Source organism: Calypte anna, chromosome 5A (genome assembly GCF_003957555.1).
Source record: "Calypte anna isolate BGI_N300 chromosome 5A, bCalAnn1_v1.p, whole genome shotgun sequence".
In the NCBI taxonomy this organism is placed as follows: Eukaryota; Metazoa; Chordata; class Aves; order Apodiformes; family Trochilidae; genus Calypte; species Calypte anna.
Window position 1 is genome coordinate 27,142,347 of NC_044251.1, and position 21,181 is coordinate 27,163,527.

The following is a 21,181-nucleotide window of genomic DNA, read 5'->3' on the forward strand; positions in this document are numbered from 1 at the left end:
ACAGTCATCTCTGTTTTCCCCTCCAAGACCATGGTATACCATGAGCCATGATACACTCAGGACAGACATTCATATTTCTGATACTTCTCTGCACACTTCCTCTACATTTATCTCCTCCAACTTGGCTACTCACCAAACTCATTGGCTTTCTGCCCTCTGGCTCATTAAACTCTGCAGTCTTTTTGTTTTTAAAATAAAGGAGAACCTGTGTACAGAGTTTGGAGCCATAGGATCCCAGGACATTGTAGCAGCATGGAGAAAACTTCAAATCATTGTGGAATGGAATGGAAGCTGCTAAAGCACACTCAGCTCAGCATTTTGTTGCTGTGAGCCATTGCTTTGGGTCTTCCTTCAAGCTGAGCAGAAGTAAAAAGAGCAATCTTTACTAAAGCTAATAAAAACAACTTCAGACTAACTCACAAAGCTTATTAAGAACAGAAGAGTTAATTTTTTGATTGTGGCATGCAGTCTGTGTTGTGGTAACTTCCTGAGTCTGTGTTCTCCCATGTATTACTCCACTCTATTGAAGACCCCACAATATCCTTCTACTCTGCTCCATCCTGTTGGCATTAGAATCTTTATAAGCTCCTTTTCCCAAGTAACATCAAGCACTTCCAGTCCTCAAAAAGATGAAGAAAAGGTAACATTTCTTGCCCTAGCAATGATAGGGAGCAAATAAAGAAATAAGGAAAAAGTAAGAGGAAGTAGCATAAGATTTTCCTTCAGAGAAATTTAAGAACAAGCCATATGTACCCTCATCACTACTAAAATAAAGGGCCAAAGTGCTAGTGGCTAGTGCTATACCTCCAAACTATACAATTATTTTTATATTTTTTCCAAACTCCTAAACATATATATAGATTCAGCTTAGCACTGTGAGGCCTCAGATGGAATACTTCTCACAGTTTTGGGCACTGCACTTCATGGAATATAAGAACAAACTGGAGAAAATCCAGAGGACAAGAATGATCAAAGGTCCAGAAAATGCAGTGTGTGAGGAAAGACCAAAAGAATTGAGTTTATTTAGACTAGAGAGAAACAGTCTGAGGGAGACATGACAACAGTCTTCAGACATGTTAAAGACTGCTGCGAAGGAGAAGATAAACTGTTCTCTGTTTCTACAGGAAGTAGGATAAAAAGCAATGGATTTAAATTACAATAGAGAAGAATCAGATTAGGCTAAAGGAGAAACTTTCTATTGGTTACAGCAGTTGTATCTGAGAAGACATTACCTTTGGAAATTGTGAGATCCCATCATTTGAGATCTGGGTACCAGTATATGGGGTCTGCTTTGTGGCAGAGGCATGAAGAATAAGACTGGTCCAAGTTCTTTGAAGCTTGGAATGTGGGAAAGAGACTGCACATGAACAGAACAACTGATATTTTCTGAAGGAATTTGGACAGGTCTGAGCTGAGTTGTCTTTTTACTGGAGGTTGCAGCCTTAACTACAGTTAGTATTACTCTTTTATAACAATTACAGACTGTTTGCAACAATCATGTTCAGGAAAACAGGGAAAAATAAAGTTCTGATCTTCATCTTCTCTAAAGTCACTGGACACTATTCTGTCAGTGGAGGTCTGTGTCAAAGAGTCTGGATATAAACAACATAACATCCTAACATTGTAAAACATAACCAGTGATAGATTTCTATGAACTCTTATACATAAAGATTTAATAGAAGAAGGAACCCAAACATGTCACACTTCATTAAAAAGTAGAAGATTACATAGTACAACATGTATTTTGGAATGAATTTACACTGAATTGTAACTATAAAATAGAATCAAAGGAAAAACAGGTGGAACTATGACAACTGCAGGATGAATTGAGACTAAGTGTCTGACTGATAACTCCAGAGATAACTGGAAATGTAAGTTAGCACTTCTGAGATCCCTTGTTTCAATAGGTGGCTTTCTGTGTCTGTTTCTGCTTGTTTGTCTGCTTTCCATTTATAATGAAAAAAAAAAAAAAAGGCAAGATTGCAGAAGCCAGCTTTTTTATCAGTTTCTTTGGTGTTTTCTGCTAAGCACCCTTGGAGCTACAGAGGTTCACAGTCTTTCAGACATAGACTTACACCCTAGAAGTGTTTACAATGGAAAGAAGAGTCCTGAAAATACATGACCACATACAGAATCATATGGGATCTGCTGATGATACATCTTCAGATGTTTGCATCCTGGCAGGGACTGTGCATGACGAGGCCTCTCTCCTCAGACAGGCATAGGTCACTGGGTCTGTGGCAATACTGGTTTGGTTTAGGGCTGCTATATGTACTGGCTTCTGAGGAGAGAGTTCTGCAGAGGAGAAACTGTCTCTTTGGTTTTTATGTTTCCAGGGCACAATCTCAAGGTTTAGAAGGAGTACTGTGACACGTATATCCTCAGCCGGATGACAGAGCTTCCTCTGAAGTTGATGACAGTGTTAACAGTGATCATTTCCAAGTCCAACTCAATGGTACGGGGCCCCTTCACGGGACGCGTCATCACCAGAGTAGCACTGATGGGTCCCGTTTGCTGTGCACAAAACAAGAAGAAACAGGTGAGGTTTTAGAAAACGGGTCTTGAAAACTATCATCTCAGGTAAGGCCACATTATGTCCATGGTCTTTCAGCAGCCAAAATAATACTCTTTGCTGTTGCATTGTTAGAAGCTGCTGGGAGAGGGAGCTTCATTTCAGCTTTTGACTCCATTTCAATGTTTTGTATGAACTATCACCTTCCACAGTTTGTAAAGCCTCTGGGAGACCTGCACATAAAAGGAGCTAATGAACACAGAATACTACTATTGTCCAAAAGGAAAAACATGAAAATGTGGATTTAGGGTATGAACCAAGCAGTGACACCTTTTTTGAGTGTATCAGGTATTATTTTGTTTGATGTAAAAAGCACTGTTTCTTTGAAGCAGCAAACATCAAGAAAGGGTTATCTTAACAGAGCTTGGAGAATAGGATCAGGGTTGGTTGTATAATTGCATATATTAACGTTGCAAACCCTATCCTCTGAAAAGAGCTTTAAGTTTGTGAAGGCACTTCAGAAAAAAACTTCTAGTAAGCGGAAGGAGACCTTTAAAATATCTGCCCAGAACAGTGTATTAAGAGCATTTGACCTTCAGACATTAAAACCAAGTGTAATTTATTTTTCAGCAGAAACACAAAGTGTTCCAATTTTATTATGACACGGAGCGTTTGCAGTAGCTCTGATCAGGGAAGCCCTACGAAGCCATGTGGAGCAGCCAGGCTATGGCAGGCAGGGGTCCCCTTCCCCTTCTGCTTGTCCTTCTCCTTCCTTCCCTCTGCGCTCCCTCTTCCCAAAGTAACCGAGAGGCACCACCTGCTGGCTCTGACCTGACGGGAAAGGTGCAGCTGCCAGCGCAGGGAAAGGGTCTGCTTGTGCAAGCAGTGTTTTAGGTGACACAGCAAGTGGCTATGTGATAAATAAATTAAAGAAAAAAATAGACTTGAGCAACAGTGCTGGGCACTGGTGATGTAGCTGATCTGGTGGATCAGCTGAGACAAGGAGAAGAGGCTGGTAAACAGTAATAACTTTGGAACAGGAATCTTGATCTTATGAGATTTAAATGATCATTTTTTGGCCACTTGTCATTTTGGAATTTTGTTTTAGCAGTGAGAATCTGAGGCTCACAGGAGATCTGTGTGTTGGGATCTACCAAAAACTATCATATTAGTGATTTCTGTGTGGCATGGGGAACATTAATAGCCACTGAACATCATTTAATATGAATTATTTTCCCTAGGGCTAAAATCAATCAACCTGAATGCCACTATCCCAGGTGGCTATGCCTCATTCTGTGCAGACAGTTCCCATCACCTGTGTGTGTCAGAAGATCACTAAAGATGGCTGCAGAACTGATGTGTCTGTAGAGGAAAATTCAGGTTTAAAAAATAAATTAGTTGTGTTTTCTCTAACAGTGTCTATCAGTAAAAAAAAATCCTTAAAAACTAAACCCAGAAACTCAATTCTTGGGATAAAGGTGGGGGGTTTTTGGTTACTTTTTTGGTTTTCAGTTTTCATTTTCCAATGAAGAGTTAAAAAAACCCTCAAAACAATCAAGAAAATTTACAAGTACTGATCGTTCATCAAATTAAAAAAAGATCTCTCAAACAGTCTCTCCTGAGCACTCATGCGCTATTCTTAGCCATAGTATCAATCCTGGACTTTCCTGAATCTAATGTTTCAAAAACCAAGTGTGTTTGCTTTGGGTAGGTTACCTTCCTGAAAAAGCCAGCATCCCCTGCGGATCAGCACACTGCTCTGCGTGTCTGCATGTAAAAATGCCTCATGTTGAAGATTTAAATTATGTTTATTAAAAACTGAGTTCTGCTACTGGAAGGATATTCATCTAACAGTGATACTCAGGGATACAATTCAGCTAACCAAGATAATCTTGGTTTTCCCTAAACAAGCACCAGACTTACCCGCATGTAGAATTCTCTGCCCTCATTCCCTGATTTTATTTGGAAGATGTAATAGGCTCCAGGGTAGCGAGTTGTTGCTTGCATCTGAAAGATGTCAGAAGGCACGGAGCGCCCGGACACCATGTCCATCACCCTGTAGAGAACGGTGAATGGCTGATCCCTGCAGCCGGCGTTCTCAGCTGGACACATGCAGCGGCTAATTGGCAGAGACAGGATTGTCATCAGGGATTGCAAAGTGCTGTAATATTTGATTCTTTATATGCAAATATAGCTGCATAAATAAATAAACAAACAATGTTTTCTACAAGCTACAAGAATCCAATGAAACTTGGAATCTCTTTTCTCACTTTTAGTATTCTCTGTGTTTCTCTTCTGGTCCACCTGTATCCCTGCCTTATACTTTTGGTCTTCTAGGCCACGATATCTTAGCATCACTAAAAAATCTGTACTTTCCATGATGCAGCTCTGCAGGTGTACCGTTCTCTGTATATGTTTATTGTGGTGATAATTTAAACTGAACTGTCCCCATTTCACTGATGATGCTGGAAAAACATTGTGTTCTTTGTAATCTTCTATTTCTACATCAGAACATACCAAACCAAAGCTCAGCATCAAATGCAGAGCCCTGTGGAAGAGTAGAATAGCAAGTCAAGCAATTGATGATCTCTTCACCTCCAGGTACTGGCCCTTGCTGACTTTGTCTGATGCTCCCAGCTCACCTATTGAAAGCAGAGTGGCCAGACAACCCTTGATGCAGGTCAGGGTTTCATATCTGACCCTGTTCATGGCTGATGAGCCCTAATTTAGTTGTTTCTCATAAGGAAGCTATTCCATACTTATGATCATCCTCACTGCTCTTTAAGAACCTTTGTCCATTTATATTTCCTTTGAGAGGAGCTAAAGGAATTGCAAAATTTTAAAGATACGGGTACACAATGGCACATGCTCTAAGGATATTCTCCACCTTTCAACATCTCAATTTCAGATTGTTTTTCTGACTTCTAGTGATTACTGCAGATCATGAGACTATCAGTAACAACGCACAAATATTGATTTAGACCAAATACAGTCAGATCAGCACTTGTGAATTGGAGATTGTCTTTTTACTTCACATTCATCTACAGTGAAATTAATCTGGCACTTCTATTGCAGTCTCTGAGGCTCCTTCTTCAATTCTTTTCTGCCTGCCCTTTTCTCTACTGTCCTCAGATGCTGTGAGGCACAATGCCCTCTTATAAAAGCCATGTTGGAGAATTTACTGGAAAAGAATTTACTGGAAAAGAATTGGGTTTTTTTTGCCTGTTTCTTCTATAGCTTCCATTGCTGACACCAACTTCAGACAGTTCTTCTGTCTTATATACCATAAAAAGGCTCCTGGCATCATAAACACCCAACTCTTCCACAGAAAACACATATGCAAGGAAATCACTTGGCGTTTGTACTGACCACTTCTAGACGTGCTACAAATTAAATGCAGTCACATCTAGACATGAGCCAAAGCCACCAAACACAAAGCTCAGATATCAAGAGTTGTAGTGCAAGATGATCTGTGAGGACTCTATAGCTGGGCTCTGGGTAATTTAGATATAGAGGTTCAGATGTTTCATCTTTCAGTTTAAGACTCTGCCACCTCTAAAGGTAAGTAAACCCACAACTGGAGTAACAGAATGTATCCACACCTCAGCTGCCCTAGTTCAGAAAGCAATGTAAAGACATGAATCAGTCATAATGGAAAGAAGCTGATTCTTCACCTCTTGCCTTTTGATAAAATACATTAGGCTACCAAGCAATCCCAAGTAATTTGGCTTAGTGCAGACACTATGGATTGAATACTGTGGGCTGAAATATATAGACAGCTGTCTAGAACTGAGATGTTTTGAGCCCCAGGCAAGTACCTACACTAATATAAAAGAAATGGGCAATTTTTAGAAACACAGCATTTTTTTTTCTTTGTCAAATACTTCCAGATTTAGACAGTAACAGTGATCCATCCAGACACCCAATTACTGAACAAGGCAAACCAGTCTATGTACTTTTTAGCATTTTTAACCCTTAAGTGGTAGGAAACTAATTGTATCTTGCTATAATAATTATCCAATGTTTTAAAATACTTCCCAGACATAAGCTAGGTAATATTTACATGAAATATTCATATAATAAACAGGCTGCATATATGAAGTAATGTAATATTGTAAGTAAATTACTCACTGATAAACTGTTTTTCCAATCTAACTTCTCATATATCTGAGTATCATATCATATCACACCTGGTGACCTGGTAAGGAATTGCAATTTACTCTTTTTGTATTGTAATGCTTACCAATGGCAAATGCAGCAACAGCATGTATGTATAGCTCTCAAGACACACTTCATGGCTGTGTTGTGAAAATGCAGCTTATTTAGTTCAATCTAGGTATGCTTCACACAGATTGAATTTGCTTTTCTGGCTGTGGGTATGTTACTCACTTCTCATTAATCTGGATATAAGGATCCTCGCATCTTACTGGGTCTAAACATTTATATTCCCCTGCGATATTGAAACACGTTTGCTGTGGAGTGCAGGTGAAGTTTCTGTTTTCACATTCATTGATATCTAAAACACAAGAAACAAGAGAAAGGCTAAAGCAGGGCAATATGTGCAAGACATTACTCTTCCAAACTGGTTTGCATCTTAAGGAAGTGTCCCACACTTCACAGAATCACAGAATTACCTTGGTTGGAAAAGACCTTCAAGTTCATCGAGTCCAACCATAACCTAACATAGACAGGACCTTAACTAAGCCAATATCCCTAAGCACTATGTCTATACATTCTTAAATACCTCCAGGATGGTGACTCCACAGCTGCCCTGGGCAGCCTGTTCCAATATCTGATAACCCTCTCACTGAAGAAATTCTTCCTAACATCCAATCTAAACCTCCCTTGGTGCAACTTACCTCTTGTCCCATCACTTGTGACACCACTGAATGGACCAGTCTCAACCTCTTTACCATCTCCTTTAAGGTAGTTGAGAGTGTTCATGTCTCCCCTCAGCCTCCTCCAGGCTAAACAACCCCAGCTACCTCAGCCTTTCCTCATCAGACTTGTGCTCCAAACCCTTCATAAGCTTTGTTATCCTTCTTTGTACATGCTCTAGTAGCCCAGTCTCCTTTCTGTAGTGAAAGGCCCAAAACAGAACACAGTACTTGAGGTGCAGCCTCAGCAGTGCTGTGTATAGGGGCAGGATCACCTCCTAGGTCCTGCTGGCCACACTAGTTCTTATACAGGCCAGAATTCCATTGGTCCTCTTGGCCACCTGGGCACAGTGCTGGCATATGTTCATCTGGCTGTCAATCAACACCTCCAGGTCCCTCTCTGCAGGGCAGTGCATCTCTCCAGGCACTCCTCCCCAGGTCTGTACCACTCCTGGAGGTCGTTGTAGACAAAGTGCAGGACCCAACATTTGGCCTTACTGAAATTGGCTTTGGGCCCATCGATCAAGCCTATCAAGAGAGTATTGATAAGACAAGGGGTAATGGTTTTAAACTGAAAAGAGGGTAGATTTAGGTTAGCTATTAGGAAGAAATTCTTCACAATGAGGGTAGTACAATACTGGAATAGGTTGCCTAGGGAGACTGTTGATGCCTCAGGATGATCTGCTCCATCACCTTCTCCCAGGTATGAAGTCAAACTGACAGGCCTGTAATTTCCTGAATCATCCTTCTGTCCTTTCTTATATATACTTCCAACACTCATAACACTCTTGCACCATGAGAAGTGGCCTTTTGATAACTGGCCCCTGCCTAAGATGAGTTTTTAGTCCATCTAGTTCTGCTTATTGAAGTGCTCTCATATGCTAAGTGCTGCAAAAATAGAAAATAAATTGGCTGTTCAATCTCTTTGACCTTAAGAGAATGAGAAAACTGAGGGGAAGTGCAGCAGAGGAGAGCATCTGAGAGCTTTCCTGTGTAGCTGTTTCCTGGTGAGTAAAGTCTTTCACCAACACAACATTTGACCTCAATGGGACTATTCACGTGATGACATTCTTACTAGAATAACATAATAGGCTCTTATGGGTATTTCATTATGCAAGGCCAAAATTCTTGAGAACCTCTTTGCAGACACAGGTCCTTGTTTTCTGCTCCCCTCAGGATTTAAGCAGCATAGGCATGTTCTTACCTTGGCAGCTTCTGCTATCGTCAAGCAAATTGTAGCCTGAAGGACAGGTACAGTAGTAAGAACCAGGGCTGTTCACACATTCATGCTGGCAGAGGAACTCTGAGAAGCTGCATTCATCCATGTCTGTAGTGGTAAAACAGTGTTTAATATCTTTGGGTTTTTAAGTCAAAAGTACAGTCCCACAGGCAGGTGGCCATCCAGACTATGTGCCCATCATCCCAGCTGGAGGTTGGCACCCTCCAGCCCACTAGAGCTCTGCTGTAACCTGGCAAAATGCTCTACAGTGAGTTCTTAATTAAACATTTTCCTCCTAGGGAAATGAAAGCTGCTGCTGAACACAGTGCTTAGGTTTTATTTATTTATTTTTCTTTTCAAATACCTGTCACCAGTTGGCCATGTTTTCAGTTCTGTTTTACATCAGAGATAGAGCTATTCCAACAACAAAGCTGAAACTGTAATATGAAAGGAGAGAGTTTGCTGTCGTTTTCTTTCATTTTTTTTCTTTTAATTTTTCTAGAGGGCAAACTTCCCTTTCCCAGGGCCACATAGGTCCCAACAGAACTGCAGCCAGCCCCGGCTGTTTTATGTTTCTTAGCCTCTAGCCAGTTACTTCCAAGGCATTCCAGTAAGACTACAGAGCTCATCCCAGCTTGGGTCAGACCTACTGGAAGGCCCAGACATCCCCCAGATACCCAGGAAGCTAAGCAGTCTGTCAAATCTCTGATTGAAAGCAGAAATTGAGCTCTTTCCCCTTTGCATTAATGAACTGACCATTGTATTCTGCAGAACTGTGCTTATGCAAGAAAGATAAACTTCAGAGCTGCACATGGAGGCATGGCTGAGGGGAAAACACATGCAGAGGTGCTAGACTGAGGGAGGCCGCAGTTAATAATTTCCTTATTTCCCTGTTCAGGGGAAAAAAGAAACAAAAGCCAGAGCTCCAGTCTGGAACTCCCAAGTTCTCATTCCTCTTTCTTACATGGTGACTCTCCTAGGCAAATCACTTTTACTTTTCAGATTGAATTTTGCTTTCTTCTAACTTTGGCTCAGTCCATTTATCCAATTTTTGGTGTTTTGTGAAGATGGATTGGAAAATATTTGAAGTTCAAATATGTTAAATTGACTGTATGGTTGCAACCATATTATCAAAAGGGAAATTATAATCTACACAGTCCTGTTATTATGCATCTTTTGCCACCAAATTTGCTGAGAAAGGCACTTTCCTATCAAACCATGGACCAGGGGCTGACTCCATAAAGAGACTGAAATATCACCCACCCCCTTGAGGTGTCCTAACCCAAACTTCCAGCACACTGGATTCATACAACCTGTGCTCAGCTGCTGTTAAATGCTTCAAGCCCTGAAGTTCCTACATTTCTGCTGCTGAGCCCACACAGGACAGACACATCTTTGCTGCTCCTAAGCACTTCTGCTGACTACCTGCGGAGGGCAAGGGGCATTTCAGAACACATCTAATGCACAGGCAAGACCTCTGATCAGAAAATAATGCCAGTGCTGGGAAAACCAGACTGAAATCTCTGCCTCTTTTCTTGTATTGGGGCAGGGATGCCTACCATCTTCCAGGTAAGCTGGTTGCTGGGCCAATGACAAATCCAGTGCCTGTTGAAGTATATCTGGATCCTGAGTGTCCATGGGAGTGCCCTCATAACCAGGCATTCCCTTTGTGAGCCTCAGCAATGTCTAGTGATTTCTTGTGAAGGGAAAGAAGCTCATTCATAGAAGACTGACCTGCTTTAACAAGCATTTTCTTGCACATAATTGTCAGGAAAATGTCTTCTGCTCTAAATCTATGTGGTGAAAAGTCTCTTTTGCTGGCTTAACTCTCAGACATGAATGAGGCTCAAGCACCACCTCTTCTGTCACCATTTTGTATGGGTAGCATTTATGTAGCCTTGCATTCAACTTAACTGGTTCAAGTCCAGTTAAGTTAAAATGTGCAAGAGTCTAACTTCGTAGCAGAAACTCCATTAAAAAGCAGAAAAGTTAATGTAGGTCTTGAAGCTCTAAATGTTAAATATATGAGATTAAAGTCTTTGGTCTTCCCCTTATAGTAAGGAGGCTTGCAAGGAAGAACAGCTTTACAAGCACTAATCTACACACATACTGCATATCATGTCTCCTCTCTCAGAAACAGCATGTTACATCTGTTTACTGTAAATTAAAAACCAAGTTATTTTCCAGTGCATTTTTCCTTCCAAGAAATATTGGCTGGATACTTCAATTTTATCAGGCTGTGGGAACATTAAGCACAGAAATAAGTTTTGCCTTCAATTAAAATAAAGCAATTAAATTAAAAAAAATTTTAAAGGGGGTGGAAAAAGTACAATGACATAAGCACTGTTTCTTCAGCTATGTGCTGAACAGATTAGTAATAGCTGTACTAAGAAATCATACAATGTTTCTGAAGTGTAGCCAGAGCCATACAGGGGACACTGGGGAAGTTTTCAGACATAAATGTGCAGTCATAAGAGCAAGAGGAGCACATGCATTCAAAAGACAAATGGAAAAGTGCTTTATATAAAGAATTTAAATCATGGAAGAATGTTCTAGGACTATCCCCACTTTACTTGTTCTAATAAAGCTTCCTGTTCAGTATTACAAAATGTTTTTCTTTATGTTTTTCTGGTATCTTAGAGCTTTTTAATATTTAGCTTGTTTCTTTAAAACCATTTGCAGCTTTCCTCCATTGTGCTTTTCTGTGTATTTGCTGTGTACTTCAACTGGAAACAAGAGCATCTGGGTTGCAGCTATTCTGCTGCCAACCATAGACCAAGCAAAAAACTTTTTAAAAAAGCATGTCCAAAACAACACATTGGAAAAATAAAATTTAAAGAAGAAAGAAGAAAACCCCAAACAAAAAATATTAAAGACAGTTACCACTGCAGTTAACTCCATCAGCTTCCAGTTCATAGCCAGGTTCACAGCGGCAGAGAAAAGAGCCGTAGGTATTGACGCAGGTCTGGGTGCAAGGGTTTTCACTTGTGCATTCGTTCACATCTATGGGAAACCAATGCCCAATGCATCAGTGACTTCTCCCCAAACTCTATTTTCAGTTCATTACTGTAAAGCATTTCAAAGAGATTAGCTGTACAGTCAGAATTATTTGTTGTGAAAAATATAACTAAGTCAATATTCTTTACTGGGATTCAGGCTGGTGCCTGGAAATAACACATTGGAAACACAATGTGTGGAAGTGAAGCATTTTGGAAATGTCTTCAATCAAAAAAAAGAAAACCCAAAACAACAGGGAAGATGGGGATGAAACATTTATTACAAATGCTTCTGTCTTTATCCTGCAATTTTAAAACCATTGGACTGATTTTGTCATAAAAGACTTAAGAGAAAATGCACCAGGATATTCCTGACGATGATAATTCATCTATGATGAATGCTCCTCATGGAAGCCTATGGCTAAGACAAAATCTTTTTTTTTTCCTTTTAGGAACTAGTAGCTTCTGGACATCAGTAACACAGACCATTCCCTGCAGCATGTGGGAATCTGCTCCCTGCTTAGCTCAGGAGAGGCTTTATGAAGAGGTTGTGTCAATTTAACTGAGGTAGCATACCACAACAAAATGTTGTCTAATGCCTAATGTGGATCCTGGGAAACTAAGATTTAATGTACTGATCTGACAGCTCTCCTATATCAGGTGGGTCACACAGCCTTAGATTTTGAAAGCGAATTCTTGGTAATTTCAGTGAATTGACTAATTCTGTTTTAGGGGGCTTGGACCTCTGTTCTTTTGTCTCCCAACACACTGGTCATGTTGTGCCTGTACCCCTCTGTGGTACTGTGAAACTACAGAAACATCTCAGGCTGACAAGCATATGAACACTTTCAAAAGCAGTGTTGGGAGGTTACTTATATTCTAAAATATAAGTACATCTTAAGGGTGTTGCTGGGTTAGGACCAAAGTTCTTGTGGTTTACCATACACAGTACCTTGGCATGATCTTCCATCATCATTGAGGGTAAAGCCTGGGTTGCAGGTACAGGAGTAGGAACCAGGCACATTGGCACACAGCTGCTGGCAGTAGCCATAGCGACATTCATCTATATCTATAGGGGGGAAAGAGGAAAAGTAGAGTGGTCTGCATTTTCACATGCAGGTACAAAGCAGCAAACACATTGAGTCAACCATATCAGTAACACAGAAATAACCCAGCACACTGGTTATGGATATAGCAGCCAAACTTTCAGGTGTTCAGACTCAGAGTTATGAGTCTGAAATACTCATACAGCATATGAATATTTAAAATATGAGTATTTAAAATACATCTTTACCCAGGAGAATATAGAAATGTGTTTGAACCCACAGCTGACATCTATCAGTGTCAATCAGTCCTATGATTTCACTGTCATTGCTGTGATGTTCAGCTTGGTCTGATCTCATCAGGGAGCCCAGAGTCAGTCCCTCCAAGCAGCTACCTCAAAGCATCACTGATAGCTGGCACAGCCCGTCAGCACAAGCACAGCCAATGTGATGGCAAAATTTTGTCTGAATCATGATAGAAGCCTTTTTTATCTCCACATACACCAAAGCTACTCAGTTGAACAGCAGTATTTGTTACTAAATATTTTTTTTTAGAGAGGACAGTTTTCTAAAGAGTTTATTTTCAAATAGTTACATTTACATTTTATATGAATTATTAACTAACAAGACATAGACTAAAATGTAAATAGTAAATTTAATGCCAAAATAGAAGTTTGGGCTGAAGTGCAGCATTACATAGAACTAACTGTTATAAGCACAAGAAAATGCTGTGAGATATATATATCTGATGAGAAGTGCTAGAAAAGTTTTGTCCCTGGACTAACAGCAAGTTGTTCTTAGTAGATGTCTTTTCCAAGACTTTGCATTCCCTTTGGTATCAAGTGGCTTTTGATTTGCTGGCATTTTTAAAAATGGCTACTTTCAAATCTTTGAAGTTAGGTTTGTGCAGTAGAAAATAAAATGCATGATCTCCAGTCAGTTTCCCAGAAGGAGCAAAGCAGGAAGACAGAGATTTTGGTCAAATAACTCTCACCCTAGGTTCCAACTCATGTGAAAATTACACAATATTCTCCCTATGGTTCACATGTGAAGGTACATATCTGCTTGAATTCCAGCAGTTCATTAATTCTTAGTTAACTTGGCTGCTTCCTGTTTTAGTGATAAATATTAAGAATGTGCTGGGAAATGGAATTCTTGAACAACCTGAACATATACATGATGTGATAATGCCATAAAAAAAACAATGTTGTCAATCTGTTGTGTAAGTAGCTACACCCTGCAATTCAAGTTTATGTTCTTGGCCTCACTGGGGAAATTTTTGTCATAGAAAGTCTCAGGAAACCGTACTAAAAGTGTCAAAAGTCTTGGAAATGCTCTCTCTCTGTAAAATAACAACACTGATACTCAGTTTTACCCTTGCTAGGTTTTATTTCTCACTGCATTCTAAATAGCAACATAATCTAAAGGCCAGGGTCAGCTATGGTATGTACACCAGCAGTGGTCATGGCCAGAAGACTGTAAAAAATGAAGGGTTTTAAGCATATTAACACCTCATTTCACTGACAAAATGCATTTTGAATACAAGGTTTGGCTTTCGCGGGGCTGTTACAACAGGAGTGCTACATTTTGAGGATAAGGACATTTATGGGACTGCCTTTCATGGGAGGGTGGTGTGGATACTGCTGTACTGGCTCCTCCAGTACAAATTTTACTGGGGTAGTAACAACAGGTAGCAGTGTAGCTTTTTGTATTTGTGATTTACTAAAAGTGCACAAAAAACCCTCTGTCTTTAAAACCCTGTCACTGAAATCCAATCTGCCCTCTGATTACTGATTAATGCCAGCAAAAAATAATGAAAGTATGGAAGACTGGGACTTTTCTGACAGGGAAAAATGCAGCAACTCTAAATTTTAGCTCCTCACATTACTTTGTAATAATCCACCCCATGATTACCTAAAGTGGGCAAACACTGGAATGTTATTGCCTATTTTTAATTGCATAAGCAGATACTTGAGTCAATTCAGCAATGGAGCCATTTCAGATCTCTGGTATATCTATCAAGCAGCAGAGTACTTTAGGTCCAGGTCCAAATCCTGAACGCTGCACAAATGCCTTTCATTTGGGCTGTGACTGGGAGAAGTAAATGGGTAGCAAAACAGGTGATGCAGAGCAGAATTCCCCTCCCTGCCCTCCTCCATCCACACCCCATCACATACAACCCCTAGCATAAGGTTATTTTCCCAAGGAAAGATAAATTATCAGAAACTAAAGTGCAGGGGCCTTGGAGACTTCATATCCCACAGGAACTACAAGACAGTGACTCCTCAAAGAGGCTACGACTTCACAGCCCCCAGCTTAGAGGAGGCTCAGCTCTGTCCTGCCAGGTGAGTGAGGCAGCAGCTGTTGGTCACCCCTTCACTGGTACTTGGGAGGACAAAGCTGGAAAATAACTGGAAAAGCTTCCAGGGATGAATGGGCAGGGAAAGCCCATTCTCCTTCCAGCAGAGGTGTTGTGACAGGACACTCTGGCTCTGACAGACAAACAGCCTGTGCCAAGGGGAAAGAAGTAATAATGAGCAAACTTAAAAAAAAAAAAAAAAAAAAAAGTCTCATCCTGTCTCCTAGGTCCCATCTGTGTACCTAAAAATTAACATGTACTTCATCATCCCAAGGGTGTGTCAAGTGAGGGAATGGGCTGGAGGAGATGGGAGCTGGAAGGTTATCCTGTGCTGTTTGTTGAGGGGATGTTTTTTTCAACAAGGTTGAGCTAAATGGATGAGCAGGACATTGCTGCAAGGAAAATAATAAAACTGAAATAAAACTGCTTGCAAGGTAATAAAATAGCACCCAGTCCAAGATAATTTTTTTCTCACCCCCAAGGAAAAGGGTTGGTTGAATCTCAGGATTTACTGTCCTGTTTCTTGGCATCAAATTCTGATCCCTTCAGGTCCACATTGTTGTGGGGTGGAAAGGACAGATATGTTTAGTAATAAATCTTTTTGTTTACATGCTTGTGGCTGATCTTCTGTGAAAGGGAATCCTTCAGACTGGGAATATGAAAATCCCACGTGCCACGTTGATGGCAGTCAGATGGCATTTACAGCAACATTTGTGTTCTGCAACGCAGTCTCCCTGCCCAGCATACTGTTGGCACTTACAAAGATGAAAGATGTAAGTTTTCACATAGCTGAAGGTTTAACCATGTGCTTGGCAAAGATGTTTAGTGACATTATTTCAGATGTTCACAGACACACGTACACAGATGCTCAAATACCATATTGCACGAATTTTACCTAAGCACTGGCCTTCTAGCAGCCAGTAGCCTTCAGTGCAGGAGCAGGTATAGCCACCCTCAGTATTTATGCAGATCTGGGTGGGGTTACACTGGTGAGAATCTGAAGCGCATTCATCCACATCTGCAACACAGAAACATAGCAAGAAAATATTAGAAATGGCAACAACAAAGTATTGTTTGCAGGGACTTGCACTCACAATGTGCACACCAGGACTGTGTGAGGAACAAAATGGTGGAGTGGAGAGGATGACCATAACCTGAAGTGAAAGTCATAGGAATAATACCTGAGGGCAGGGAGAGCTGAGGGTGCTCATCACTTCTCTCCCTTTTGTAAATGATCCAGTGTTTCTCAGAGCTCCTCAAGAAACGGATTACATTACCTTGTCATTTTTGTTACTTTCACATTTGCTTTGCCACTGAACTGCTATTTCCATGCTACAGGGCAGTGTTCAGATCCAGAGTAATGCAGCTGGAAGGACTGCAGAACCCCACGGTGGAGTAAGAGACGAGCAGGAATTTGGGAGATGTAAAACACAACTCAGACATAAAACCAATTACTTTCTACCCCCACTAACACAGGTTATCTTGCTGTAATTTTTCTGACAGAAGGTTCAACTAAAAGCAACCTTTACCTGACAAAAAAATTGTAAACGTCCCCTAAAATCAATTTCCTGTCAATAAAACTATTTTATTTTAATTTTTTAACCACCCTTATTGTTTTTAATGTATCTGGATTTTTATTACAACCCCGCAGGGTGTTTTTGTTGTGGGCTTCTTTTTTTTTTTTTTTGGCTTTTTTTTTTTTTTCAAGGAGGTGAATAGCATTCCTACATTTATATAAACCAGGACTCTGGAACCTTACTGATTAAAAATGCCTTTCAGAGTCATAAGTTCAGTTTGAATCCCTCCTTACTCAATCTCTTCCCTGATGTTTCTGGCATCAGATTTGCCTCTAGATGTCAGAAATGGAAATATCAAAAGATAAATTGTGTCTTTTTTTTCAGCCAGCTCACATTTCTATGTTTTATTTATTGATAGCTAAACTATTTTTTATTCCAGCATACTGTGCACTGACCTTTGCTGAAATACTATGTCATCCAAGCAATGCTACTCCCTTGATCCATCCCTGACTCTTATTAACCCAGACTTTGTAGGGTTATGGCTCTGAAGTATCTCACAAAAACACTGGGCCGGAGCATGCAGCAGAGGGCAGGAAGTATGTCTCAGTACCTGTTCCTGAGGCACAACCCAGCAGTTGTGAAATTACTGATCTAATCAACACAGCAGCACACCTAATATGTTCAGATACACAAACAAATGTGTACATACTGTATGTATGGAAAGAGTCTAGAGTTCTTATCTTGCTAACATCTGTACCAGAGCAGTTTATAGTGAGTCAGAGCTGTTAAGATAACAAGAGTGGTGTAATTAGAGGTAATTAAGTCTGTCAGAAATAATTTCCCATGTATTTATCCACCAGAGAAAAAGTTGGCAAAATGGTGGGGGAAGTGGGAAATGAGTAAGATAACAAGTCTAGACTATATAGGGAACACCTCTCCTATGCAGACAGGCTGAGAGTTGACATTGTTCAGCCTGGAGAAGAGAAGACTCAGAGGAAACCTTATTGTGGCCTTTCAGTATTTCAAGGGGGCCTATAAGAAACATGGGGACAAACTTTCCAGCAAGACCTGTAGTGACAGGACAAGGCGTAAAGGCTGTAAACTGAGTGTAGTTTTAGACTTGGTCTAAGGAAACAATTTTTCACTATGATGGTGTTAAAACACTGGCATAGGTTGCCCAGAGTAGTGGTAAATGTCCCATCCCTGAAAACATTCAATGTCAGGTTGTGTGGGGCTCTGAGCAACCTGATCTAGTTGAAGATGTTCCTGCTCACTGCATGGGGGGTTAATTAGGTGACCTTTAAAGGTCCCTTCCAACCCAAACTATTCTACTGTTCTATGGTATGTGTACATAGAGATGTTGTTCAGTTGATGCTTCTGTGGTTGGGCTAAAAATTCTGGATCCTCCCTTCACAGAACACATCACACATAAACAGTATAACACAGAATTTATCTAACCAAAATTTAATATGAATGACATGAATGTTTTCTAAATGATAAAGCTTTCTATTAGCTGTGTTTTCTTATTTTTTTAGGAGTAGGACCATGGGAAGTGGCCAGTCTTGCTGGTTTTAGCTTACCACAAACTTAAAAAGGGGATTTTAATTTTTCATGCCCCCTGCTTCTGGTAATATGTGAAGCACAGTGGAGGCAAAGGGCTCATTAGGGTCTCACCACCACTTACGGTATCAATGCTTTCTGAAGACTACACATCCCCTGCTTTTCTGTGGTGTATCTTGCAGGAGTACAACAGAATCCTTCGCCAAAAGCAATGGATGGCCATGGGGTCAGTTTTGTTCCCAAATCATCTCTATAGCAGTTGTGTGAGCAGCAGTACAAGAAATAGTCCTCAGGAAAAGTAAGACACTTATCATTTTTTGCTATCTACCAAGCAGGTTTCTTTGCTTATCCCAGTCTCCACTGTTTCTGGTGGTATTGGAAACACCTGGCTGTTAGGTATCCCCTTGAGGAATATCAGACCAGGGATATGGAGCCTTCCTTGCCTGGCTAATTCGCACCAGTGGCATAGAGTAAGAAATGGTGGTGTTGATAAAATTAAAACTAAAATTTGACAAGGAAAGAAAAAAAAAGTAAACCCAAACTTATTTCCACTAGGGGAAAAAACAGCCATTAAACTTTGAGAGAATGCCTGTAATAGATTCACTAAACTTGAAGGCCAGCATAAAAGCTGTAGTAAAACACTCCCAGGGCACTTTTGGTTGAGTGGAAAATTGCAAGTGGAAATAATCTGACAGCTATTCAGTGATGTGTAAGTCATTTCTTGTTGTGGTTGCACAGCTTTATTCAAACATAAATCCTAGGTGTGTTCATGCCCTAGAAATACCACTTCAAAGTCAATTTATACAAATTGGTACAAAAATTCAATTTTTATACTTAGTTGGGAATACCAATTCAAAGGCAGTACAGTACTTTTAAGGGCTCCTGAGCCATACTAGAGTTAAAGTGGGGTGCTGCATGTACCTGACACTAAATTGTCAATAGTTTTCTATGTTGAAATCGGATATAATGAATTCATATAAGAAAAGCTTGTGTGGACTACTCAGTACAGGGATAGCGCATGTGGCTAAGAAGTCCCTGAGATGCTGTTCTCTGGAGGTTAAGAGAGTGTCTTTGACTCAGCATAACTTGTGTTGCAGTTCTTGCTATGGAAGAAATACAGCAATGACTTGTTTGAGCCCCAAAGTAAAGTCTAATCAGCAGAAGGACAGAAGAGTTGCTAAAGTGAAACAAGCTAACAAGAAACCCAAGAAACCCCACAGCTATCCATGCAAAGTGGTAATAGATTGTGGTATTTGATGATTTTGGCATCAGTACTATGAATGCATCAGATGATGTCACCCATCACTGATATTCAAGGATGGTTTTCATTATACTTTTAATAACTTTCATTGAAAAGGTTCTTAAAAAGCATTACTTGCATCCCAAGAGCAAGTGTAGATTTTACCAGGTGTATTGTTATTAGACACCTCTTCATTGATTTCAATTAGATTATTCAGTATGTGGCTACAAGAAGAATTGCCAGGAGGTGAATTAGGAAGCAAATATAAGCTAGATCTATCCCCAGTGAAAACAGATCAAGGTATCTGGTAGTTACTGTGCAGGCCAAGGGATGAGCACAGTGGCAGGGATCACAGTGTAGCTCATGTGCTGAGCTCAGCCTCTGGGAACTCATCCATGCTCTTCATCTTCCAGTGCCCTGCATCCTGTTTGAACAAAATCTCTGTCATAATCTGGTTTACCTCTCTGTTTAGCATCTAAAGCTATTTATGGCAGGGCCTGTCCTCTTCTTCAGGGCCTTTCAACAATTAGTCGATTTTCATTTGAAGCCTTCCGATCCTAATACAACCCAGACTCTACTATGAAACCCCACAACCCTGCACTTTGGGGCCCACAGTATAGGAAGGACATCAAGGTGCTGGAGAGGGTACAGAGAAGGGTAACAATGCTGATTAGGAGTCTGGAGAACAGGTTTTTTGAGAAGAGTCTGAAGTAGCTGGGGCTGTTCAGCTGGGGAAGAGGAGGCAGAGGGGACACCTTGTTGCTCTCTACACCTGACAGGAGGCTGTAGTGAGGCAGGTGTTGGCCTCTTCTCCCTAGTGACTGGCAGTAGGACAAGAGGTAATGGGTTCTGGTTGTGCCAGGGGAGGTTCAGATTAGATATTAGGAAAAATGTCTTCACTGAAATAGTGGTGAAGCATTGGAACAGGCTGCCCAGAGAGGTGGTGGAGTCACTGCCCCTGGAGGTGTTCACAAGATGGGTGGATGTGGCACTTCAGGAGATTATTTAGTGGTTAGGGTGGGATAGGACTGGTGGTTGGACTCAGTGTCTTGAAGGTCCTTTCCCACCTTGATGATTCTATGTCTCTCTTGGTGATGAATATCAGTGTTCCTGGATTTGAACTGGGAGATTCAAGACTAAGAATTAAAAGGACTATCCTGTGACCACTCAGCAAGACAGAAGCAAGAACAGGTCACAGATGTTTCTGATTTGTAGTCCAATACAACCTGCCCCTTTTATATGAATTCTTAAAGATATGACTTTTTCTTGAAAGTCTGTTCAGCCTCTACATTGGCTGGCAAGATCTAAAGTAAAAGAGGAACTATAATTCTGAAAACTATGTTCTTCTAGGAAACTTCAGAGGCACCAAAGATTCTTTCAGGTAAACTCATTTCTTCTATGCTACTCCCAGAATTATTGTCCTACCCCAATATTGCATTGGATTTCAAAGCTTCCAGCAGTTACTGACACAGGGAGAGAACTACTGACACAGTCAGTAGCAAACTGAAAAAGTTATCCATCTACCACCCTTCTCTTATCTGTACAGACAGTACTGGAACTGTTGCTGTGAAATTACTTATGAAAACAATAGAATGCTAAAGACTGTAGTAAGATCTAATAATTTGAATAGTTCCAAATGTTCCAAAGTGACTAGTGACTCTGGGTGACTCCTTAAAGGTTCCTGATTTCGAAAAAAACAGCTGTTCAGCACTTAAAACCATACTAGGGAACCAAGGCAAGGCAGGGTTGATTACTGTAGAAAACTTCTCTTGCTTAGGAATGCTTGACCAGTGCTGGCCCTGAATGTCTTGGCTCTCAATTATGCTTCTGTGTGGTATCAAATTAGAAGTGTTCATCT

General features: G+C 40.6%; 1 protein-coding gene across 1 annotated transcript in view; it reads right to left on the bottom strand.

Annotated features, from left to right (window-relative positions):
• Positions 1-1,643: 1,643 nt before the first annotated feature.
• FBLN5 (fibulin 5) overlaps positions 1,644-21,181 on the bottom strand; it is a 45,825-nt gene continuing 26,287 nt past the window's right edge. The window contains exons 5-11 of the mRNA XM_008492424.2: positions 15,902-16,024; positions 12,557-12,673; positions 11,492-11,611; positions 8,594-8,716; positions 6,902-7,028; positions 4,436-4,631; positions 1,644-2,514 (exon numbers count right to left, since the gene is read on the bottom strand). Coding sequence (XP_008490646.1) covers positions 2,353-2,514; positions 4,436-4,631; positions 6,902-7,028; positions 8,594-8,716; positions 11,492-11,611; positions 12,557-12,673; positions 15,902-16,024 — 968 coding nt within the window. The 3' untranslated portion in view covers positions 1,644-2,352. The remainder of the gene's footprint in view (positions 2,515-4,435; positions 4,632-6,901; positions 7,029-8,593; positions 8,717-11,491; positions 11,612-12,556; positions 12,674-15,901; positions 16,025-21,181) is intronic.